The sequence below is a fragment of the Phyllopteryx taeniolatus genome, chromosome 7 (assembly GCF_024500385.1).
Source record: "Phyllopteryx taeniolatus isolate TA_2022b chromosome 7, UOR_Ptae_1.2, whole genome shotgun sequence".
Classification (NCBI taxonomy): domain Eukaryota; kingdom Metazoa; phylum Chordata; class Actinopteri; order Syngnathiformes; family Syngnathidae; genus Phyllopteryx; species Phyllopteryx taeniolatus.
In genome coordinates this window covers 8,093,795-8,119,887 of record NC_084508.1, presented here as the reverse complement: position 1 = coordinate 8,119,887, position 26,093 = coordinate 8,093,795, and the positions used below count along the sequence as shown (strand labels likewise).

The following is a 26,093-nucleotide window of genomic DNA, read 5'->3' as shown; positions in this document are numbered from 1 at the left end:
TTCTATTTTCAGTGACATGGTATCTTTATTTAAAATCATGATGGAGAAGCTGTACAATCATTACCAAAAAAAAAATAAAAATCAATGTTAAAGCGGGAGTGTAACAGTGTTTAGATAACCAGAAGTAGCATATGTTGGCTGTGGGGAGAGAAAGAGAAGAAAAAAAATAATACAAAAGCAGGTAGGGCATATGAGGCTTGTTACTGTCAGGACATTACAAGAAAAACCAAAAGGTTCCAAACATCAGAAGCCTTTTTAGCAAATTTTATGAAGGATTGTCATCATGATCGGTGCAGCGTCTGCAGTGATGTGGATTTTTTGTATCAGTCTGTTGTGGTGAAGGAGCAGCTAAGCTGAATGGCAAAGCTCTCGATTTACGTTCCTGGCCTCACCTATGGTCACGAGCGAAAGAACGAGATCCCGGATACAAGCGGCCCAAATGAGTTTCTCCCTTAGAGATAAGGTGAGAAGCTCGGTCATCCAGGGGGATCTCAGAGTAGAGTCGCTGCTCCTCCACATCGAGAGGAGCCGGATGAGGTGGCTGGGGCATCTGATTCAGATGCCTCCCGGACGCCTCCCAGGTGAGGTGTACACAGCCATAAGTATTCAGACCCTTTGCTGTGACACTCGTATATTGAACTCGGGTGCTGTCCATGTCTTCTGATCATCCTTGATATGGTTCTACACCTTCATTGGAGTCCAGCTGTGTTCGATTATACTGATTGGACTTGCTTAGGAAAGCCCCACCCCTATCTATAGAAGACCTCACAGTGCATGTCAGAGCAAATGAGAAACATGAGGTCAAAGGAACTGCCTGAAGAGCTCCGAGACAGAATTGTGGCAAGGCACAGATCTGGCCAAGGATACAAACAAAAATGTCCGCTGCACTTAAGGTTCCTAAGAGCACAGTGGCCTCCATAATCCTGAAATGGAAGACATTTGGGACGACCAGAACCCTTCCTAGAGCCGGCCGTCCGGCCAAACTGAGCAACTGGGGCAGAAGAGCCTTGGTGAGAGAGGTAAAGAAGAACGCAAAGATCACTGTGGCTGAGCTCCAGAGATGCAGTCAGGAGATGGGAGAAAGTTCTAGAAAGTCAACCATCACTGCAGCCCTCCAACAGTCGGGGCTTTATGGCAGAGTGGCCCGACGGAAGCCTCTCCTCAGTGCAAGACGCATGGAGTTTGCTAAAAAAAAAAAAAACACCTACAGGACTCCAAGATGGTGAGAAATAAGATTCTGTGGTCTGATGAGACGAAGATAGAACTTTTTTTGGGGCCAAAGGTTCACCTTCCAACAAGACAATGACCCTAAGCACACAGGGAAAATAACGACGAAGTCGCTTCAGAACAACTCTGCGACTGTTTTTGAATGGCCCAACCAGAGCCCTGACATAAACCCAATTGAGCATCTCTGGAAAGACCTCAAAATGGCTGCCCACCAATGTTCACCATCCAACCTGACATAACTGGAGAGGATCTGCAAGGAGGAATGGCAGAGGATCCCCAAATCTAGGTGTGAAAAACTGCATCCTTCCCAAAAAGACTAATGGCTGTATACGCTCAAAAGGGTGCTTCTACTAAATACCCAGCAAAGGGTCGGAATATTTATGGTCGTGTGATATTTCAGTTTTTCTTTTTTAATAAATATGCAAAAATGTCAACAATTCGGTTTTCCTTCTGTCAATATGGGGTGATGTGTATACATTAATGAGAGAACTTAAATGATTTTAGCAAATGCCTGCAATATAAAGAGTGAAAAGGGGGTCTGAATAGTTTCCGTACCCACTATATATATATATATATATATATATATATATATGACCCTCAGGAGAGCTAAAAGTCAAAACGAGAGCACATTCTTCTTATAAAAATAGTTCATAGGGGGTAAAAAAGTGTTTCCGAGAGCTTTTGCATAAATCAGTGTTCCCCAAACTGTGGGTTGGGGGCCTGAAAAAGGGCCGTGGATTCGTTTTTTTTATTGGGTTTGTCGTAATAAATTAAAGAAATATACAGTATTGCTTTTGGGTGAAATTTCAGGATGAACCTTGTATAAACCTTTGAATGCACATGTCCAACTGTTCAATGTTTCAGAGGTTTTTGCCAACAAGGAGATGAATGGCAAAATTCACAACAGGTGTATTGATCCATGTCAATTTCTTCACATGAGTGCCTTTCTGTGAATCTTCTGGTGTCTCCCGGTAAATGTCCTGGTTCAATAATGCAGCAGTGCCTTGACTTATGAGTTCATTTTCTTCCATGACCGTGCTCGTAACTAAAAGCACTCAGATCTCAAATCATCTTTCCCCATTGAAATGAATGGAAATGCCATGAATCTGTTCCAGTCCCCCACAAATAGCAAGATTTTTTTGTTTTTCACCATTAAAAAATTGCACTCACACACAGTACTGTACTGTATAAAAACACATTAATAACATTTGGTCTCCACATAACCTGCAAATACAGAAAATATGGGCACAAAACACCACTGTCACAGCTCACCTGTAAAGGCCAAAGTGCATTTTAGAATTTCTAAATTTCACCTGAAAACCAAATATCCTGAACATTTTCCGAGTATTGTATGCAGATGTTATGGCAATGAAGTGTGGATTTGATCGAGGTGAATCAGTTTGGAGAAACCTTGACGTCAAGTGATGAAAGTGACGCAAACTCCGGGCCACACGCAGGCGCCATTGCGGCCTTCAGTGCAAAGGGGGATCTTTTGAGTGTTCATCCCAGTCCGCATCCCCCTGGTGGCCTGAAGCAGCTACTGCGGCTGCGAGACCATGCGATTGGTCTAAGTGTCCATCCGGTGGGGGTGCTGCTGTTGTTTCTGCTGGTTGGCTGTGGCGAAAGCGGCCGTCTGCTGCAACGGGAACGCCCCCGCCGGCAGGATCAGCTGACTTCCGTGAAGCATCCGCGGACCCTTGAGCGTCAAGCAACATGTTTGCATTATTCGATTTTTGATTTTTAAGTCATAAAACACGTATGCGCATAATAACATCACAGAAATGATCAATTGCGAAGGTTAATAATGGAATTAATATTCATATTCATTTTAAATCTAATATTTAAAGTGAATTCAAAAAAAGTTTCTAATATATTATTATACTATAATTATAATGAATTAATATAATCATAATTCAAATTAATTTAGTATTTAAAGCATGTTCTTTGTATTTTATGGTTTTGTAATAAATTATACATTTTTTCATTTCTATCAATATATGTAAAAACATAGTATGCTGTCACGGGACTTTATGAAAAATAAAATGCGATATTCACTGAATCGTGCTAAATCATGAATATATAATGATAGAAATAATATATTTGTTTAAATGTTTGTTTTTTTTAATTACGTAATTGATTACAAATATTTTAAATACATCTAGATAAAACGGATTTCGTAAAACATGGTCTTCCAATATATTTTATACATTTGTAAAATGTTTTCATTTTAAATTAGAATCTTTCAAATATAAGATTTAAAATATCATACATATTTAAAAACATTAATTTTCTCTATTTAAAAAATATGTATATATATTTTAAAATACAGTACATGTAGGGATGAAAAAAAATTCCTATTTAAAATGTGTTATTATATTATTTATAAGAATATTTTTTAATTTAAAATTAAAAACATATCCATTTGAACATTTTCTTAATAAAAAAGAAAACAGTGGCTTGAAGGAAAATTTGAAAAGCTGGACTTCCCACAGAGAATGCACCCGTTTAAAAATATCAATAATAGCAAATATGAACGCAAAATATTTTCTTAATTAAAAAAAAATAAAACATCTAATGAATTGAAAGCATGATTTTCCATAGTGTTTTGCTATTTCTGGTTTCAATTTCCTCTCAACCCCATTTAGGCAGCAAAAATAGTTCATTCCACTAACATAGTCTCACTGAAAGATGAAATTGATACAAGCTTGTATGACTGAAACAATACATACAAAAATTACAATCAATTGCTCATGCCCATTGCCAGTTGTATACCTGCTGCTCCTGTTGCTGCGTTGGCTGCTGGGTAATGCCGATGGTCTGCGTGGGGGCCGGCTGGGGGGCGAACGCCGTCACCACTTGACCCATGAACACGGTGGACGGCAACATGACCGCCCCGCACGCCATCTGGCCCGTCACCAGCTTGGTGAGCAGCTGGCGGGCGCCCGGAAACCTGCCCCGGGGGGAAACCACAAAAACACTTTTTACTTGTGCCCTGTGGACAACTAGTACAGTTTTGCCTCAGTCGTAACATGCAGTGTGCCAAAACTGTCCTACTAGTGTGCAGAAATAGCACACAGTCTTCCATATTAGGTTACCCCGTCCAAAGGAAGAAGGCACCGACCTAATTTGGGCAGTGCGGTCCTGCGTGAAGGAGGCCACAGTGGGAGCGTGGGCGCCCGTGTTGGGCGGCAGGCTGCTGGCGATCTGGAGCACGTTGCCGGCGTTGTGCTGCGGGATCATTACGGTGTTGTACAGCGACGGCGCCAGCGGAGGCTGCAGAGGAAACCGACGTTGAGAGAGGGATCCCAATTCTGATGCCACAGTGGCTAATGTGCGAATATATGTTGTGATTGAGTAAAAGACTGTATGACTTGACCTGACTGACCGGCTGTGACCAGTTCCTTCTGCACCAAAGCATTACAGTGATCCAGTTTTAACAAATCGGGCTTACTCAAATGTATCTAACCTGACTATAATAACAATCATATAATCAAATATATCAAAATATCTGCATTTTCCTTTATTTCTTTCCCGTTTCCTCTTTTTACATTATAATATAGTTAAAGCGGCTTGGGCGATCAGCGTATTCCTTGAAAATCGCACATTGTTGTTTATGGTTCAATATAAAATAATACAGTACAGTACTGTATACAGGGCATCTCAAAATGCTGGTTCCCGAGAAGAACACCAGGAGGCGCAGTATTTCCGTTGCAGCAAGCTGCCTGGCGTGCGAGTTACGAATTTGTTTGTGATTGTCCAGTTCAGCGACGGCGCTCGGTATGCGGCGGACGTAAGAATCTCCCCAAGTCTGAACTGCTGCAAGGTGATATAAAAAAAACAAAAAAATCAAATAAAATAAATAAAGTGGCGGCACGGTGGGACAACTGGTTGGGGCGTCAGCCTCACAGTTCTGAGGACCTGGGTTCAATCCCCGGCCCCGCCTGTGTGGAGTTTGCATGTTCTCCCCGTGCCTGCGTGGCTTTTCTCCGGGCACTCCGCTTTCCTCCCACATCCCAAAAACATGCATTCATTGGAGACTCGAAATTGCCCGTAGGTGTGAATGTGAGTGCGGATGGTTGTTTGTTTGTATGTGCCCTGCGATTGGCCGGCAACCCGTTCAGGGTGTACCCCGCCTCCTGCCCGATGACAGCTGGGATGGGCTCCGGCACGCCCGCGACCCGCGTGAGGAGAAGCGCGACAGAAAATGGATGGATGGATAAATAAAGTGTCTTACCTGTGCCATGTTCTGTTGGGGCTGGACAGCATGCTGCTGCTGTTGTTGTTGGATGGTGGTCTGCAGAGGGCCCGCGGAGACCACCGGCCCCTGCATGCTGAGCGAGGGGGCCACCTGCACCGCGGTCATATTGACGGCTCCTTTCTGCACGAGCATCTGCAGGCTCTGCTCCTGCACCTTCTGCAGCTCCTGCTGGATCCTCCACAGCTCGTCGAGCTGCCGCTGAATGTTGGTCTCGATGGCGTGGGTGCGCTGCTCCAGCTGCTTCTTCATGTGCTGCACGGGGTCCAGGTCCAGCTGGCCGGAGAACTGCGCCGACGACGCCTGCCGCGTGGAAACACAAACGCACAAAAACGTTTGGGCTTTTCAAAATATTTCAACACACTTTTTAATTGCATTGGAAGCGCATTTGAACATTCCCAAAAATTGGTATGGAGTTCCACACCCTGTTGTTATGTTGATTTGGACCGACAATGAACATCATAGTTTGATTCATATTTGTTGCCATTTGTACATAAAAGAATGAGTTCAATCTTACTTGGGAACTGGTCTGAACTTGTTGCTGTTGCGAAACCATAGATGTTGTCCGTACTGTGCTTTGGGAGCTCACGGACTGCCGGAGACAACCACAAAATACAATATTTCTCATGTATAACGTAAGCTCAAACACAGACTTCAGTACAGTGATGTGCGTGATTGCGATCCCGCTTCTGATGCCAAATCAAATCCTTTTGATGACATTTTGATGGAGAGTAAATCTCAGAAATTTTGTGGGATGATTCACACGGGGGATCCCACTTCTGACACCAAGTTGGTGTGGACAATCTAATAATCTATCAAGGGTGACCTTGACACTTTGCCCGATGGAAATGCCCAGCCTTTATTCTAGCAAAGAGCAGTCTGTCAAGTAGCTCAACATATGGATCTCAGAAGGGGGGATATTTATGCGATGATCACACGAGGGATCCCAATTCTGACACCAAATTGTTTGGGGAAATCAATGGTGATCTGGATCAATTTAACCCTAACCCTAGCTCAAGGAGGAACATCTGTGGTAAAAATCACTTCTGACACCAACTTGTCTTGGAAAACCGAATGAATCTACAGTGCCAATGGTGATCTTGACAAACATGGACATATCCAGGCCTTTCTTCTTGCAAGGACCAACCTTAGAACCTCCTATGGACGATCACCCAAGGGAGCCCACTTCTGACACCAAATTGTCAAATCTAACCTTAGGAGTTCACACCGGACCGACCTGACTGCCGACTGACGATCTTCTTTGCGACGCGACGCCTGCGTTAGATCCTGACTGGCGACCCGGCGTGCCCTGGTCTCCTTGGAGCTTCACTTCCGACAGCGCTGTGTGCGAGGATTTGGGCGAGCTGCGTGACGATGCAGAGGGCGTCCCGCTGTGGCCAAAGCGCTCCAGCGCCTCCGTGATGCTCGAGGCGTTAGGCTGCGACTCCAGGCCGGAGTCCTGCGACTGCTGAGGTGCGAGGCGGGGGTGGGTGTCGTTTGTCAGCGGAGTGGAACGAAAAAGGTGCCAGACAACGCGGACGGATCGCGGCGCCCACCTTGTCTGCCGTCATCTCCGGCGGCGACGCTTTCGATCCGAACTCTCTCCGCTGTTCCGATCTCACCTCGCCGTAGCTGATGGATGATGAATTATGCAACAATCACACATTGGAAATCAAAAGAACCTCGGGATATCCAATTTGAAATTGGACAAAAACCATCCTAAAAATCCCCAAAAGTTTGAACTGTCCATCACGCCTCAGCCATGACTCATGGGCGATTACACGTCGGATCCCACTTCTGACACCACATTGTCATGGGAAATGTAATCGTCTAGTTTTTCTTTCGGTAGACCGTTTTATTGAATACCAAATTGTCATGTTTTACGATTGAGCCATTTTGACCTTTTTAACCTTTTGAGTGTTTTTCTTCTTTTTACACGGTCCCGCCTGTGCCATGGCTGATTGACGATCACATAAAGGATCCCATTTCTGACACATAATCTAGGCAATTCTATTTACATATTTATTTCTTACATTTACAGTGGTGTCCTTGTTATTGCAGAATCCCTCCTCAGCCATGGCCCATGGACGCGCACGAGAGACCCCACCAAACTGACACCAAATTGTCATGAAAAACCTAATCTAGGTTTTCCCGAGGTTATCATTTACTCTGTTCTACTTATTTTAAAATCATCCTGCCAATGTTATGGCTGAGAGATGATCAGGCGAGGGACCCAAATTCCATCCATCCATCCATCCATTCATTTCCCGAGCCGCTTCTCCTCACGCGGGTCGCGGGCGTGCTGGAGCCTATCCCAGCTATCTTCGGGCGAGAGGCGGGGAACGCCCTGAACTGGTCGCCTTCTGAAACCAAATTCCCATAGAAATAGTAACTCAAGAGGCGAAAATACAATTGGGGAATGATCACTTGAGGGATCCCAATTTGACATCAAATTGTCATGGAACAATATAAGTAGTTTTTTTTTAAGATAGACAGAAAATGTGTGTGACACAATCACACAAATCCTGCTTCTGACCCCAAATTGTCTTGGAAAATCCATGCATCCATTCATTCATTTACTGATCGCGTCACGGAAAATCTCATTCTAAAAAAAATACATTGTAAGGTCATAGCTCCGGAACCTCAGAATGAGGAAGATTTGTGGTATGCTCCCACTTCTGACACCAAATTGTGGCAGAGAATCTGGTGGAAATCATCTATCAATGGTGATCTTGACCAACCAAAGGCTCACAACTTGCGAGAAACTTTTTGACACTTAAAATTTGACTTCAAAAAATCCCTGTTCCATTATTAAAGGTTTGAACTAATTCCAATTTCCGTGATTTCCCATGCTTTACAGGACATTGTAGACAGCGTTTCTGTACCTGACAACAGTGTGAGTGCAGACGATGAACTCCGGCCGAGAGTTCCACTGGTGGTAGGTGATGTAGTAGTGAGTCTGTAGCCAAATCCACTGCTGCCCTTTGGTGAGGAATCGGTAGTAGCAGGACTTTCCTTTGCCGTACTGCATGACTGCAAACGCGCAATGAGGAAGACGGTAAAAGGTGGACGGTATAACACATCCTATCACAGTTCTCAACAGAGGCGGACTCACGGTGCTCGTGGCATTTGGCCAACGTATCCAGGTCGTCCACGTGGTAGTAGTCATAACCGGATGTGCCCAGGACCTCGAACGGCAGGTAACCTATAATAGGTGAAGCTCTGGACACCCCCCAATTCAAAAGCCACTTTATATAGTGTGAAATGAATACGTCATAGCATTACTATCTGTAAAGGCAGAAGATGAAGGAGTGTTGATACAGGTGTTCCTAATAAAGTGCTCATGTCTACCTGTGGTCCAAGAAGAGAAACTTCCACTCTAAACTGTGTCTGGAGGTGAATTCTTCATTGGGCTCCTCCACAGTGCACATCTCCTGTGGAGCGCATATGACCACCATCAGACACATGACTATTTTTTTATGTGTATAAATTATTGTATTTTACACCATGAACATCTGGTGTCAGAAGTGGGGTCCATTGTTGGACCTTCCTTGTCCTTCCTTGTAAAGTAGTATCGCAAAAATGAACAGAGGTGGGATGACGCCTGGACTTATTTCTTCCACGACAATGCGGTGTCAGAAGTGGGATTGCATGTATGTGATCTACTACACAGACCTCATTTTAAGTGTAACAAGTGCACATTGAGCGTGTACCTTAATAAATTGGGTTTTGGCGAGCCTCACAGTGGCTATGAGACACCGCTGCTCCTCAAAGGCCGAGTGGAGCGTTCGCTGAATGACGGCCTCCGTGAAGCCATTGTGAGCACAGTTAGGCACTAGAGGGGGAAATTCCAGTTAGGACTCCAAACAGACACGTTAGCCGCAGAGAGAAATGGGACATACAGTACAATGGGACATTTTGAATGGCTTATATACAAATCGTCTCTGGAGTCTCCGTTCACCCATCGGGTGTTAATTTACAAAGCCAGTAAATATTTAATGAGCTGCTCATTTTAGTCAACATTAAATATGTACATCTTGAAAAACATTTTTTTCTTAGTTTGCGGTTTAATTGATCGAAGATTTATGTAAGAATCCCTGCAATCTATCCATTTTTTTGGTTACTTCAATATTAGTATTATTATTAACATGATTCTATGATACTACATTGACTTAGATTTTTTTATACGCCATTTATCTTTTATTCTTGTAAAATACAGTTAATCATAGTAATTATATTTATTTCAATAAAGACGATTTGATGTTACTAAATGACAATACATTTTTGTAAATCTTAAAAACATGTTTTTGTATTTTTCTCTTTAATTCATGTAAGTTATATATTTTTGTAGGGCATTTTAAAAACTATTTGTTCTTATTTTTGCTCTTTTATTAACGCAAAATGTAAGTAATTGCATTTTTAAACTACATTTTCAATATTAAATATAATTTTTGTTATTAAATTTTAAACATTTTTTCCCCACTTGTTTTGCTCTTTTATACATTGAATGTCAGTAATTACAATTATTAATTCACATTGAATTTCTGCAATACTTGTATCACTCCAATACGAAATATGATTTTCATTATTACATTACATATAAATGTATTTATTTCATTTATTTATAGCTTTTTTAACAATAAGTTCTCAATATGCTCTTTTATTTATGTCAAATCGATTGACTTGTATAGGTATAGAAATAAGCTTAGCCTTACTGCGCTGAAGTCTGCTTTTACATATGCAGTCTTATGAAAATAAAGAGATTGTTTTTAATGTTAATTACTCACCATTGTTGAGGGACTTGAAGTTTCCAATGAACTTGACGTATTCGTAGACGGGCGGCTCTTTGGGGTCCATCGTCCCTCGGAGCATGTGGCAGCAGAACTCCAGCTGGTTCTTGGCTGTTGATTGGGGGAGAAAAAAATGGAGGTGACTAAATGCTGAAAGAACATACACTCACCATTGAGCTCAAATCCCAGGGGGGGGGGGGAAATAAAAAAAAAGAAAATGCAGATTACTCTTCAGATATTCGGGCGTCAGCGTCTCGCCCTCGGAGACGTGCGAGGATAGCAGCTTGTAGATGTCCGAGTGTTCCCCCCTGGGCAGGAAGTTCAACAGGTTCTGATCCACAAGATCGCACTGGAACACATTGCGTGTCTTTTAAAATGAATGTTGTTAAAGATGATGCACATTTGGAACAGGAATACTCACAGGGAGGTGCTCCAACAGCGACGTGACGCTCTCCGAGGCGTAGATGATGTTCCCGTCAGTCGTGATGGCGAGGAAAAAGCCGTCCAACGCCTGGGACGAAACAGACCATCAGGTTGTGCGCAAGTTGAAATCTTAACATCAGCTGTTATGTCACTAAAATGCCACAAGATGTCGCAAAGCCCTAATAGGAAGTATTCGGCGCGAAGGCTGTGCAGTGCTAGCTTGATGCATGTGTTTGTTTTTTGCTTTGTTGAGTGGCTATAAAAAAAAGCTCAAGATAATAAAGGACAAGAGGGCTCGTTATTGCTTGATAATTGCTATTTTGTATGAGCTACAAAGGCGACATACACACGCACTTAAGGTTAATGTTGTAAGATTAATTTCAAATAATATCAAGGTGTTTTGGGATCGTAGTTTGTAGTTTATTTCTGGTTGAAACTATTAATATAGACAATTCTAAACATTTTTGTGAAGGGGGTCAATTATTCACATTTTCACGCTATTCACGGCAGGGTTCAGTTCGTACCGCCTGCAAATAGCGTGGGTTTCCATTTCAGTAGCGGGCGTCTCACCTCCAACATCAGCTGCGTAAATTCCTCGTTGCTAAGAAACGGAGGCTTCCAGTCCTGCCTGATCTCCGTCGACTCGGACTGGGTGGAGATTTCTGACGAAAGAAATGAAAAAAGATGCCGTTAGTAATGGCTGGGCCATTAACCGATTGTATCAATAAATTCGAGTTTATTGCTCAAAATTGATTCCCCACTCGCCAACTTCGCCTTCTCTCCATGAAATGCGTGCACCCACGGCTGACTATGAGGCGCTCTAAAACCGGCCATGCCAGTGGACTATCTGGTGTTTTTTCATAGCGAGTTAGCTCACTTTGCACGTTGCAAATACATCAGATAATAATCTCATTGTCATTTGCTTTTTCTACAAGCGAAGGTGGGAAAAAAATGAAATCAGAAACCTGATTTTTGTGAATATATATTTAAATATATATTTTATTTAAAGCGCATGTAACCCAGCCCGACAGTCAGTCGGGTTGGTTACCTTGTTGTTTCTGCAGGAAGTCGATGCTCTTCTGCAAAATGGTGGACTTGTCCATCTTGCGGGTGTTGCCCGGCAACATGGTGCCCAGCTCCTTGATGAGGACATTGAAGTGATCTCGCCGCTTCTTCTCCGACTTGTTGCGGGACACACTGGATGGACATTCGCTCGGGTCAAGACCATCTCTTGGAGAGAGGAGGAAAAAAACAAAAAAAAACAAAAAAAAAGCCATCTCGGGTATGTTTTCTCACCGTTTCGCTTTGTCCTTGTCATCGCCGTCCATTAAACCAAAGATGCTACCGTCATCCCTGTAGGTCGTAGCAAAAAAACAATCACAATTCTGAGTACATTCTCTTTAAATTACACTGCTGGTAGTAGTCAGAGTAAAGGTACCTAGTGGCGCTACATGTAAACAACAGTAAGCACTGAGGATTTTTTTTTCCGGCATTTATTTTGTTATAGTATTGAAAAACTCCTGCTTTGCATCAGCTTTACAGATGCATTCATTAGGGAGAAGGCCTTCACTTTTTCTAAAGCATTTTTAAAAAGTTGTAAAGTTATTTATTTTCACAAACAATGATACAACATAAAAAGAATTCTGTAAAATATGTTTGGGGGGCATTTTTTAATGCTTTTTTTTGTATTTAGTAAATGCTACTGTTAATATCAGCTTTACAGTTGCCACGTAAAGAATGTTTATAGCAGTCACAGAAAAGTTACACGGTACCATTCCATTTTTAAAAAAGGCATCAATCAATTATTTTTGCGACTAACTGTGGCACAGCATCTATTCGAGCGTAGGCCACAATTGGAATTGAGAAATGTTCTCTCGCAGAGTGACTCACTGATCGATGCTTGAGGTCATTTTGATCCTTTTCAGGGTTACCATGTCAGATGGAGGTCCTTCAATAGCGAGAAGACATTTGTGAGTCAACCTTCAAGGAAAATGAATAGTAACACCATACAGCATGACAACTTGTAAACTCATTCCGTCTTACCTTACGGACAGGAGAGCCGAGCCCGTCAGGAGAGAGGACGAGGAGGAGGAGAGCGGAAGAAGGTTGAGTCGAGGTGGACGTGGCCACCGGCGGCGTCCTGGATCAGCACGTCAAGAGCTGCCGAAAAGTCTTGGCCTCGACTCGCCGTGGGAACCCGACACATGGCAGCGACATCGGAATCTACAGTATTAGAAAAGAAAAAAAAACACATGCGTTTGACGTGTCCCAACTTGAAACCATGACATCTTTGTCCAGGGGATACCTCAGATTAGAACTCGCTAACCATGTCATTAGGTACACTTGTATGATAGAAAAAAGGAAAGAAAAAAAAACAATAATAAATCCTTCAACAATATTTTATTATAGTGGTTGTCGCTTGGGGTTATTATCCCGTTTATGTAGCCCATGATAGATTGCCAAATTGTTAAAAAAGAAAAGAAGAGGATGCCTGTTGGGTCTCTCAGCTAAATATTTGACCCAGTTACATCATGAACTAAAAACTGTCAGTACCTGTTTGGCTTTCACGTCTCTTGCTATTATTTACTTGTTTATTTGCAAGAAACGTAAGCGGGTACGGTTTGGGTGGGGTGGAGTATGGGATTAGCTCCGAGTCGTGTGTGTGTGTAAGGGTTAGAGGTCAGTGGTTTGGCATTAGTGGCAGGGTTAGGTTGTAGGTAACGCTAAGTGTTAAGGTTAGGGGTTAGGGATCAGTCAAGGGCGGATGGGTCAGCTGCTTAGAATTACAGTTAGAGTAGGGTTATGGTTAGGGTTAATAGGCAGGGCTCGGGATCATATTGGTGTCAGGAGTTATCGTTAGAGTTAGGACTTAATGGGTTAATGGCCATGACTTGGGGTAGGGTTAGTGTTAATGATTACGCTTAGGATTTGGAGGGGCTGCTTGTGCGTGATCACAAATAGTGACCCTTTCATGCGAGGACAAATACGGTGGTGTCGTAACGACGGAGTGACTTTAGCCTTTGCGGTGAAATTGGGCCACTCCCTGCATAAGACTCGCGTGACTTCGGGTTGGGTTCCTCTTTGCTCCCCGTGGCTGTGCTTCTTGTCAACAGCGAGTGATGGCGGCAACAGAAAAGCAACGGCGGTATGTCATGTGCACAAAAGAAGGCAGCCCGGCTTTACTCCGTCAGCCTGAGGAATCCAAAGCTGCAGAGCGAGCGTTTTATAACCGGGAGAGCGGAGGTTGTGTAACTGCTATGTCACCGCTGCTTCACTGACCTGCTGTCCCAATGACCTACTTTCCCCCTCCTACATCCTCCAAACTTAGTCACAGCACTGCGGGCACCACCCTGTCAAATTCATTCCACCTTACAGAGGGTGTCCCCCTCAGCACAGGCGGGTCCAGACACTCGCAGACACGCTATGCAAAAATGCTTTCCTGACAACAGAGCCAAACCAACATCAACACTCACAATCATGAATGTGTGTGTGTGTGTGTGTGTACACTCTAGATGTAGGCCAGTGTTTCCCAACCTTGATTCAGCCAAGGAACAAATTGTATTTTATAAAAAAATAAAAAAATAAAAACTCTCCCAGCTTACCACCAAACAAAAATGTCACAAAAAGTACATGCGGAGGTTAACTGTGTACCTTCTGCCATCTCGTGGAAGAGCTTTTAATTGTTCTGCCTGTCAATATATGTCATTGGCATCGATAAATTAACAAAGATACATTATTTGTCGTACATAAATGTTTTTAATGACCATTTACAGTGAACCCCTCGTTATTGGGGGCAAAGGGACCGAGCCCTGTCAGGAATAGCGAAAATCCGCGAGTAACTGACGTTCACCCAAAAAGGCTCGTAATTGCGTATAGATGCCACAAGATGGCGACAAAGCACTTTTTTTTTTGCTATTTGCCTGACTAAATGACGCTCCTTACGAATTTTTTCAAGAATTGACCCGTCCGTCCCTTGGGCAATTTGTTTTGTGTGGAGACGTGCGAGCAAAGATTTGAGATATCGCAAATACACAAGGGTTCACTGTATAGGAAGTAGGATCATTTCCCACGGTGCACCAGATGATCTTTCACAGCACGCTGGTTGGGAATCACTCATGTAGGCCATCAAATGTCTGAGGACGTGAGTCACTCCGTGGTGGATCTCGAGTGACGCATCTTGCCACGCTTCAGGCTGGCACCGGCAGTGTGCCATAGCAACCGTGTGGTGTAAAAATAAACCTGCTCTCCTCCACAGCTACCGCGAGGCATCCCTGAATGAGACACCCATTGTTCCTCAGCCTGACGGCTGTCATCAGGAGGGAAGCCGTCACGCATATACAAACACTCCTGTCTTTAGGAGACCTCCACCAAGGAGATGATGTGTTAATTTGTGTGGGTTTAGCTGTTGTTTGTGTGTGAGACTTTCTGGCAACTGCTGCAAATACAGTATAACGTTGATAATGGGTAGGTATTTTTGCAGTGCATTTGGTACCTGGACCTTCAGTGGGAACTGGGGACGTGTGCGACTTAATCCACCTTTAAATACTGCCGCTATCATGTTGCACTTATAAAAAACATCAAAGCGATACGAAAACACAATGTAACAACATGCAACCGTCCCAGGTGTAGGCCTGGGCTGGAATCAGATTGCGACAGTATGACAACCTTGAGCAAAAATATTGCGGTTTCATGGCATTGTGGGATTACAATTGCAGCTCTAAAATGTATTATTTTAAAATAGAGTCATTAACAACTTTTTCCCATTGACATTACATTAGTAAATGTGTACCATGTTAAGTTAAAATAAATAAAATCAAAATTAATGCAGTCTCTGAAATGAGAAAAACAAAAACTGCAACTCAACAATAATGAGAAATACTTGAACTTGACCCAGAAAGGATTTTTTTTACCTAGGAGAGACCAAGCTTAAAAAAAAAAAAGAGTTACGTTTAAAAAACAAAAAAACAAAAAAAATAAAATCGAAGTATGAAAGCTATTCACCTACAGCCTAAAATGTATTATATTTTACATTTAGCCTACTTCAGGTAGAGCAAGAGCAAATGCAGTTTATTATCAGACTAGCTACAGTACTTAACATTACAAAATGAGAATGATGCCTTATGGTATGTTTAACATACACTGAAAGTTGAAACTTGGAGAACTAAACAACTTAACGCAAAAGTTGCGGGCTGTCACTACTATTTATGTGAGCAGCAGATAGTGTGAATTCAATGCCGACTGGTGGGATTTAGCAGACTTTCAGATGTTTATCATGCAGGACATTTTTTTTTCGAAACCGTGACTTTTTAAAAACCACAGTATACCTTAACATTGGAAACCGGTTCATGCCTAGCCACAGACATAATCTGGAGCAGTGCAGAATCGATATTTATAAAATAACATGACAATAAATAAATAAATACAACACATCATACTATCTAGCCTTGTGAGGACGGATTTGAAATCTGATTGATGGAATAAGCAGCGCCATTGCTCATATAGTTTAAATTACATCGGACTGGACAAAAAATATATACATACTGAAAACAGCGCAGCCAACAGAAACGCAACGAAATGTAGAAAATAGATAGAACTGCATGGAACAAATATGCAAATTTAGGTTGTAATTGTGGGTCAGTGCTTCTGATTGTGTTGCGCACAGGTGTCAAACTCAAGGGCCGAGGGCAAGATCCGCCTCGCCACATCCTTTTACGTGGCCTGCTAGAGCAAATCATGTGAGTCTACTTCAGGTTTCTTGCAAAAACCTGTACTAAAATAGGAAATTGTATTCACTCTTAATAACGTTGCAGCACCATTGCATTTACAAAGTGTGTTTTATTAAGTTTAAATGAGTTCAAAATCTGTAGGAGGGGTCAAATTATATTTACAAAATATTTTGATACGGTCTCGATATAGCATGGTTTTTCACCTAAAGCATATTGGTCTGTATACATTGTGTAATAATATGATGAGGTTAGATGAGACAAAATAGTTTTACAGTCATAACAGCCTAGTGAGGGAATCCATAAATACTGTACAACATGGCCTGCAGAAAAAAGTCGTTTGACATCCCTGGTGTAACACAACCACTGTCGGAGCCTTGGCGGAGGTCTCTGAGTCTTTCTTGTTTGAAAAGAGTTGATCGGTTAGGATTCAGCTCTTGATAAGTAATCATAAACTTGTGCAGGTAAATAAGTAATCATTGATGCACGTTAATCAAAGATGACTGCTTTGACACACGGTTAGGTAAACCCCCGGTGTCATAGCAACCCCTTGTTGCCTTTTTCATCATCTGTGTCATTCGCTGACACCCGAGACTGGAACATTTGCGATCACTCAAAAGGTCCTCGCTGTCAAAACGGCAGACTGCAGCTTAGTCGAGCGTGATTAAAAGACTACTAGTAAACACCGTCGGCTGCCGAGGGGTAGTAAAAAGTGGGATGGTTCAGGTTATATATTTTGAGACCCTTTACGACGGACTGCACCACAAGTGGCGGAAACACAAGCCTTTTATAAATAGGTACGGGATTTTTCTGCCACTGCCTTTTAGACAGAACCAGACAAAATGTGTCAATAATCCTTCATCACATCTGCGGAATCCCCTTATACACAGACAGTCTCCCGCCTCCGCTACAGCTTTGATACTGCCACAGAAGGAGGAAAATTTGCGAGACCATTACATGGGGGATCCCTGTTCTGACAGCAAATTGTCATGTAAATTGGTGGAAAATAATCTGTCGCACTCCAGTCTTGGCACTGCACAATCCCCTTACACACAGGAAGTGTCCTGGGTCTTTTGTGGTTTCTATACTACCCCAGAAGGACGAACATTTGTGGGGTGATTACTTGAGGGGTCCTGCTTCTAAACACCAAATCATCGCGGGAAATGATAATCCATCACACCATTGTTCTGGCAGTACCGAATGCCCTTACAAACAGGCACCATATCGCCTCCGTTGCGGCTTTCCATACTACGTCAAACCCGGAAAAATTTGACCTATGATCCCACTTCTGACACCAAATCTGTGGAAAATAAGAATTCAACACACTATGGTCCTGGCATTCCTGAATACCCTCATACTACACCTCAGCCACCTCAGTTCCGGCTTTGATACCGAATTGACGGGTCGACATGCCCAAAAATGTAAAAATGCTGGCTTTTACAGACCATGTACAATAGAAGGGGTCACAGATCCACCCTACAGGCCAGAACAAAAGAAGGAAGAAAATGAATACAATTATGACCCCTGACCACCCACAAGAAAAGCCACCAAACTAAACCCTTTCCTAGTCTCCGAGACGGTTTTCCAGTCCAAGAGTGCACCGATCCATAGGCCCGGCAGCACAAAGGGGTTCTTTGTTTTCACCTAGCAGACAGGAATGTCTGAGGCCAGTAGCAGCGGCGGCGGCGGTGGTGGTGGTGATGACGGTTGGCAGGCGCCCCGCGACGCCTTGGCCTTGCGTCTCGACTGCGTAGGGAACCAAGTGGGTCGTTGGAACTCAGAGTGACAACCAGCGGTATGAGAGTACCCGTGTTGAATGACTGTGGCTGCGAGCCACGTAAAGACCACACGCTACGGTTCCAAATAGGACCCGCATGTGACTACCTAAAACTAAATCTCGGATGTAAATGCTTTGAGCGCTAAACAGACAGTCAGAAACGAGTTGGCCCCAGCTAAATCGGAAAGTTTGCAGCCCGTTCCGCATTCGTACGAGGGGCCTCACTTCTGACCCCAAATTTAATAATCTACATTTGCAAAAAATCAGTCCAAGTCTCCTCAAGCCAGGAACATTTGTAGGATGATCACATGAAGAATCCAACTTCTGACACCAAATTGTGGTGGAAAATCTTAATGACATAAATAAGTCCAGGGACCACTCTGCCTTTGTTATGGCTCTGATTAAATATTAGAAGGAAGATCATTGCTGGGACGATCCCACCAGGCATCCCATTTCTGACAACAATTTATGGTGGAAAATCTAATTGACATATAAATATCAGTTCAGTCATCATACCACCTTTATTAGGGCTCTGATACTAATTCCAAAGGTTTTTGGGGGGGCGATCACATGAAGGATCCCACTTCTAACACCAAATTAAGGTCTAATCTAATCTTCATGCAAATATCAGTCCAGGCACCCTCCCGCCTTAATGCCTATGATACGACCTCAGAAGCTGGAAGATGTGTGGAACAATCACATGAGGGACTCCACTTCTCACACCAAACTGTGTTGGAAAATCTAAACTACATGCAAATATCAATCCACGCACGATCATGACTTTGTTATGGCTCCGATACCACCTCCTAAGTGAGAAGATTCATGGGACCATCACATGAGTGATCCCACTTCTGACACCAAATTAAGGTCTAATCTAATTTTCATGCAAATATCAGTCCAGGCACCCTCCCGCCTTAATGCATATGATACGACCTCAGAAGCTGGAAGATGTGTGGAACGATCACATAAGGGAGCCCACATCTCACACCAAACTGTGTTGGAAAATGTAAACTACGTGCAAATATCAGTCCATGCACGATCATGCCTTTGTTATGGCTCCGATACTACCTCCAAAGTGAGAAGATTCATGGGACCATCACATGAGTGATCCAACTTCTGACACCAAACTACGTAGGAACATCTAATCTACATAATCAATTCAAGGGCAATCTCGCCTTTGCTATGGCTCTGATACAACATCAGAATGAGTTAAATGCTGGGACTATAACACCAGGGATCCCACTTCTGACACCGACTTGTGGTGGAAAATGAAATAATCCATCAGTGGTGAGTTTCACCAACAAAAACACTTTGCCTAATGGAAATGTCAAAGCCTAATATTCCAGCTTTACACAAAAACAGCTAAGGTGTGCAGTGTATATTTTATTTATATTACAGTTGAATTTGAGACAAATGATAAAATCTGGCGACTTGATTTAGTCTCCATGGAAACAAGCAACGAAAAAAAGCCCCAGCCATTTAGAATTGGGATGAGATATTATCCCACGTGCCAGCAATGGCTCTGTAATAACAATTGAATTTTGAAATAGTTCATTCATTCAAGTTCAAGTCCGAGTCTTTGTGCTGATGTGCTTATTAGAAGGGCTTACCTTTGACCTCGTCCCGGCAGCTTATTGCGGCGGTCCAGATCTCGTGTCAAGTCTTCATCTGACAAGAACAAGAAAGGCAACATTAACAGAGGCGAGGAGCTCACACTAGTGAATCCGAACATCTGGGTCACCGTCGGCACGGCTGCAATATGAGAACACCCGCACACACACATACACAGGCATGCAAACACATATATCCTGGTAGTTCATTCATGAACAAGGCGCCCTTGAGCTGGCACTTCCAAGAAAGGTAAATACGAGCATGTGTTCTTGGAAGAGCATGGATGGAACCTGTTTTTTAATTGGTGTCGTGCTTAGAAAGACTGCTGCTATGCTTACAGATCATTCCTAACATACCTGGACTATACCTGTACTAGCTTCTTGTCATACTTCTCCAGTATGACATTTGAAAATTTTTGCTATATAGTGGGGCCCCATTCTTTACGGGAGTTTGGTTCCAGAATCACCCACGATAGGTAAAAATCTGCCATGTACAAAACATAAAAAAAACAAAAAACATTTGACTTAAAATACCCCTTTAAACACATTTAAAACCTACAATAACAAACTTTTTAAACACATAGTTAACATATTTGCACAGAAAAATACTTATCTTACAAAGCCAAAACGGATTTGATTGGTCCAAATCTGCATGCAGGTCAACCTTTTTTTCCATTTAGGCAATATGGAAAAAAACACAAAAGTGGCTGGCTGCAAGGTAAAACGTTGAAGCAGGTGTACCTCTTAAATTGTCTATAAATAGGCTCCTGTCCTAACCCGTAACCTCAGAAACCAGGTGGATTTTTTTTTCTTCTTTACAAATCCATATTGGGGATTTGGGGGAACAGGGAATAGAAAGTGTTTGGAATAATGCAGTCAATTGGTCAATAGACGAGATTCTTGACAAAGCACCATGGTTATGAGGCCAAGTATGAGGGACTCAAAGATATATATTTTTTTAAAATATCCAAAATTTTTTTAAGCTAAACCCACTTTCCATTTTTTTTTAATCTACCAACTCAGTGGATAAAAAAAGTCCACACACCCTTGTCCAAATGCCAGTTTTGGTTTTTTTTTACATATAAAAATATGAAACCAAGATCATTTTAAACCCTTTATCAAACTATAACCTATACAACTCCACAAAAAAGAGAACTATTTTAGAGAAGGGAAGTAAAAAATAAATACATGCCCTCTTAAAGCTGGGGGTGTGCATGTGTTTAGTGCCTGTGGAGGGGTTAGCACAAAACTTCAGGATTCTGCTCGGGGAAAAAAAGCCAGGAAAAGCCCACTTGAACATCTAAATTGTGAGGTTTGTCAGAAGAGTTTTTTTATGGCGACTTAAATGTGTGGTGACTCCCATTTAGCGTGGGTCTGAATCTGATTGATTAATTCTGAACACAGCCACATCCCCATTTATAGGCGGGTGTGTACACTTTTGCAACCACTATCTCAGTTGTTTATTTTTGTTTCGACTCTCAAAATTAGTTGTATTATGTTTTCAAATGTACAGGTAATGGGGTCCCCTTAGTGGTGGTTTTTAAATGATTTAATCTGATCAAATTTTTTATATCACAAAAGCCTGGCATTCGAACAAGGGTGTGTAGACTTTTTATATCCACTGTGTTTGGCGTCTTTAGGCATTTTTTCAGAATTCAACAAAGAGTTCCCCGTGTGTCTTGGAAACATGCTTTCATCAGAATATGAATCTTCACATCATATGTTTTGTATTTAGAATGAATCAGGTATCTCTTTGGCATAGTGTGCGCCTACGTGAATGTAGCTTGAACTGCTACGAAATGGCGTCACAGTGTTCAGCCGTGTGTCTATCGTGTGTGTGAGTTTGTGTGTGTGTGTGTGTGTGTGTGTACGTTGGGAACTACTTGTGTTGAGATAAAGACTCAAGCTGATACTGGCTTCTGTGACGCACGTGTGCTGCTGGTTCTTGTGTCTATGCATGAAGTACTTTTGCGTCTCTACGCCACGCTTCAGTCAGGGGTAGGGTCGCAAAATTCTGTGAATTTTCAAAATTGGAAGCCTTCAATGAGAATTAAAAAGGATTGATTAGAATAAACCAAGATTTTACAAAACTGAAGGTTGATACTGGGAGCTGGTTCTTGGGTACTTGTAAATCCAAAGTTTCACCAATCGACATAAACTTAGGTGCAGGTGTCTATGATGCGAGGACATGCGAAAACTCAAGTCTCTCTCAAGAAGGACAGCTATTTTGGTCTAATTTCAGAGCTCATACAGTGACCAATTCCAGCTAGGGAATTTGCCCAAATGAGCCCCAATCAGAAGCTGGCAAATCCTGAACAAATTGGCGACGCGGAGCGTGGCATCAAAATCTGAGGAGCAGCCCAGCGCAGACAGACCAGCAGACAGACAGACAGAGTAGAGCTTTCCACTGTCTGTGTATCTGTCCAGTATGAGTGCACTTCGGTTTTTTTTCGGGGCGGTGGGGAATTCTAGTTTCATCTTCTTCAGCGGCCCGGCCAAGTAAAGCCTATGTAGGGGAAACACTGTGTACATTATGTGTCTATTTCATGTACTGTACATTTACATGCGTTCATTTTGATAAAAGCGCCATCTAAAAGGGTTAAAAAGGAATTTCTCATGAGTTGCCCATGCATTCTATGTTTGAAATAAACAGTTAAGGCATTAAACCAGCATCCCTTGAAGAGTTTCTTCCTGGGCAGTGATTCTGATGGAAATGGGCGTGGTGTGAACATGGATGTCGGCCCATGGAATTCCCCGACGGGTATTGTTAAGTGAATTTCATGGGCAGACTATTTTTGTACTAAGGCTCACAACATTTCACTTTTTTAGGTAATCCAGGTGGTTCTAGCATGAAGCAGAAACTGGTGCCCACCAAACAACTGGGTGGCTTTTGCAGAACTTGGCCATGGTAATAACTTGCTGTAATGAAATCCACGGGCAAACAATTCTGTCAAAAAATATATGCTTTCAAAACATCTAGCAAGTCCAATAAGACCAAAAATAGGCATGGCCAACTCCGCAGGGAAGGGGTTCATCGCAAAGCTGAGGCATTATTTTTCTATTCCAGCCCCATAATTTGAAAACTGTCAAATATGAACAGATTTGTCAACCATGATGTGCAACCAGTGTCCTGAAGAGGCCCAGGAAAAGGTTGATGGAACCTTTGCACTCACACGCGTCAAGCTGATGCAGTTACGATAAAACTGCTGCTATGGCGACAGCTACGCTAATGTTTTCAGTGCACGCCACCGTTTACAAGTTTGCTTTGATCACATCTGGAACCACGTGATACAATCTTCGAAGAGATCTTCAGTATCTTCACCTGTGGAAAATTTCTACTTGCTGCTTATCTTTGCATGTGGCGCACGCAGCTGACACATCAGGAAACATAAATAGCAGAGTCATTTTGACATCTTTGATGCCATGAGATCATGCCTGACGGCAAAACACAAGATCACTTGATGGAAGGTTTCTATTAGTTGAATATCTGTGGATGTTTGTAGGATTTGAAATTTCTCCACCAATTGGCCGGCATAGTAGTAGTGGAGAATGTATACATTGCATAAATCCAATGCATGGTTACGCAGGGAAAGCATGGGAATCCTCCAAACAATCGTCCCCATTATAGAGGTGCTTGCAGTGTAACAATTACACGGACTCTTTCACTTTCAGTGAGCTCTTGCAATTTTTACCATGTTGAACACGAATCAGAAATTTTTGAACTGAATTCACCTTTTTTTTTTTTTATATCCAAGTCAGAAAGAATTAGGCATAATTACTCAACTGCTAAAATGTAAATAATAAAAACAAATAAGTAAACAAAATCGCAAACCAACTTTCCCCATTGAAATTAATGGGAATACCGATAATCTGTTCCAGCCTCCCCAAATAACCCAACAGAAATGCTTGTCATGGGTTTTTAATAAGAAAAATAGCACTCTATATGTACTCTATAAAAACATACCTTCATGACATAATTAAATAGAACGTAAAGAATTAAACCATTTTTGTCACATTTCTTGCTTCAATTCAATGGACATTGTGCTGCTCCTTCTGTCGTGCGTACCAAGTCGACCTGAGGTCAGTATAATACAGCCATACAATACGGATATACATGAAGATGGTTACAGCTTCTCAGTAAGTCGCTGTAATAGTACTCGTTCTTCGCAGAGGATAAAGAATATATGCCTTTCTTACATTTCTATTAGAAACACTAAAAAAGATGTTGGTCTTTACCAATCTTATTAAATTAGAGCAGCTGTGGCATAAAACTTAACTTGGGTGCTGGTCTAATAGTAATAAGCAATCATGTATTTTTATATTTTACCTTATTAGTGTACTTTTTCCATGCATATGCAATATTTCTTTTTCTTGCATTCATTTATTTTAAGACATTAATTTAGGCATTTGATCATATCAATTGCTTATGAAGACATTACACAGCTGACTTGTTCAATTATTTTTAGAATTTAAAAAAATCAATGATAATTTTCTATATTGTTCTATGTATCCACTTTTGCCCACATGGCAACTGCATTTCAGTGCACTGAAAACAACGATGAGGTTTTGTCTCCTTATCATAATTTTTTTCCGCTGCCAAGTACAAACAAGTAGAAAGCGCTTACTTTTCTTATTTTGATCACTGTTCGTGCAAAAATGCCAAACTGTCACAGTCCGCTTGTATTCGAGTGGGAGGGGGGCAGCTACCCACCATGCCCAGCAAATGAACCTGCAGTGAGGAAAAAAAAAATGCTTGCGGTGTGTGGCAGTTGGCCCCCAATTACTGCCACGTAAAGGACTGGAGTGTTCAATCAAATGACTTGGACAGACTGACCATGCAAAACCAGATTTTCTTGCGCATTTTCCAGAAGTGACTTTCTTCTGGTTTGTGGATTGATTGCTTTGTCAGGAATTTGTCATTACATCTTTTTCTACGACTTTGGGCAAGAGGTGGGGGACACCCTGGTCTCTTGCTACTCAATTTTGGGGCACATCAACAAACAAGCATTCGCATCTATGGAAAATTAAGTCTTCAAACAAAACAACGAGTGCACCACGCTTCCGCTTTCAAGCTTTTAAAAAGGCAAAGAAAAAAATAGATCAAAACTTCCATCCACTCAAAACTTAAAAAGCCAAATTAGTACAATTACCCAATCTGGAACAATTTCATTATGTTCCAAGGCTCCATTCAATAAACATATTTTTTTCCCCCACGTATATAATTCACCAAATTATACATTTTAGAATACTAATCCAAATTTCAAAACAGCTCTATTTAAAGATGTGTGGGAACATCCTATTTTAAACCTTAACTTTTAAAATGAGATGACAAAAAGAAGTCAAATATTAATACATATGAGCAGAGGGTTATTTAACGGTGGCCCCCCGAGTAGAACATAATATCCCCCCAGAATGGAGCCCCTGGGCACGTCTCCTTCACCCGCACGTAGCCGGCTCGGAGGTGACGCCGGCCGGCAACGTTGCCCCGCGATTCACCACTAGGCTAACGGCACGTAGCCCGCATGCTAACCAACAAACGCCGGTTTATTTTACAGCACTTTGGCGAAAAACAAGACCACTCGAGTGTGCCGCCGCTTACCGTTACATTGGACGGGACCTTTCCAGGGCACCTCTCGTACGGTGTCAAGAAGGTAAAAACTCTTACATTTTCTCGTCCCGGTTAAACGAAGAAGTTTAAAAATAATAATAAGCGACGCGTCAATCTCCAGAGAAGCGAGCATCAACCTACTTTTGCCAAAGCTAGTCGGCTTGCTTGTTAGCTTAGCTACCGCCGCGTTAGATAAGAATGTGGGTCAGCGGGCCTTTGGCGAGAGCCCAAACCCGGCAAGGAGACGCGGTTCCGGCTGGGGGCTGTGATGCAGACACTGGAACAAAGCGTCCAGCGGTGTTGCACTTACCCCGACTGACAGTCAGTCAGTCCACTCTTAACCGGCTTGGTGGAGCTCCTGGCTGGGCGCCGGTGACGACGCAGCCCGGCTGGATGGAAGTGGATACATGCAGCGGGGAAAAGGCACGCACATGCCCGGAGAGGGGGAAGCGATGGCGGGCACTTTAGTTGGATCACCTGTAACAGGTGCCAAAGTGGCTCCAATGGGTGTGCGACCCAGCTTGTCAAACACAACACATCCAAATGTGGAAAGCCACACTAAAAAAAATCAAGTATTTGACATATGGTAAAATACCAAAGTGATATTTAAATGTTACATCACTCTTAATAACAGCGTTAGGAGAACGGGAAAGTAAATACATCCATCAATTTTCTGTACC

At 42.5% G+C, this 26,093-nt stretch overlaps 1 protein-coding gene across 3 annotated transcripts; it reads right to left on the bottom strand.

Moving 5' to 3' along the window:
- Nucleotides 1-25,903, bottom strand: clocka (clock circadian regulator a). 3 transcript variants are annotated; one of them, XM_061780725.1, is made up of 21 exons: nucleotides 25,724-25,903; nucleotides 19,806-19,863; nucleotides 12,739-12,918; nucleotides 12,586-12,643; nucleotides 11,992-12,048; nucleotides 11,744-11,892; nucleotides 11,266-11,357; nucleotides 10,694-10,783; nucleotides 10,501-10,621; nucleotides 10,270-10,383; nucleotides 9,196-9,317; nucleotides 8,834-8,916; nucleotides 8,598-8,704; nucleotides 8,368-8,515; nucleotides 7,039-7,114; nucleotides 6,720-6,947; nucleotides 6,000-6,074; nucleotides 5,462-5,785; nucleotides 4,349-4,500; nucleotides 4,000-4,177; nucleotides 1-2,923 (listed from the first exon to the last, which is right to left on the bottom strand). In XM_061780725.1, exons 4-21 carry the CDS (start codon nucleotides 12,627-12,629, stop codon nucleotides 2,795-2,797), a joined length of 2,289 nt encoding a protein of 762 aa, XP_061636709.1. In that variant the 5' UTR covers nucleotides 12,630-12,643; nucleotides 12,739-12,918; nucleotides 19,806-19,863; nucleotides 25,724-25,903; the 3' UTR covers nucleotides 1-2,794. The 3 variants fall into 3 exon arrangements, with proteins under 3 accessions (XP_061636709.1, XP_061636707.1, XP_061636708.1); XM_061780723.1 differs by having other exon boundaries at nucleotides 6,720-6,950; nucleotides 25,724-25,901; XM_061780724.1 differs by lacking the exon at nucleotides 25,724-25,903 and adding an exon at nucleotides 25,405-25,693 and having other exon boundaries at nucleotides 6,720-6,950.
- Nucleotides 25,904-26,093: the final 190 nt, after the last annotated feature.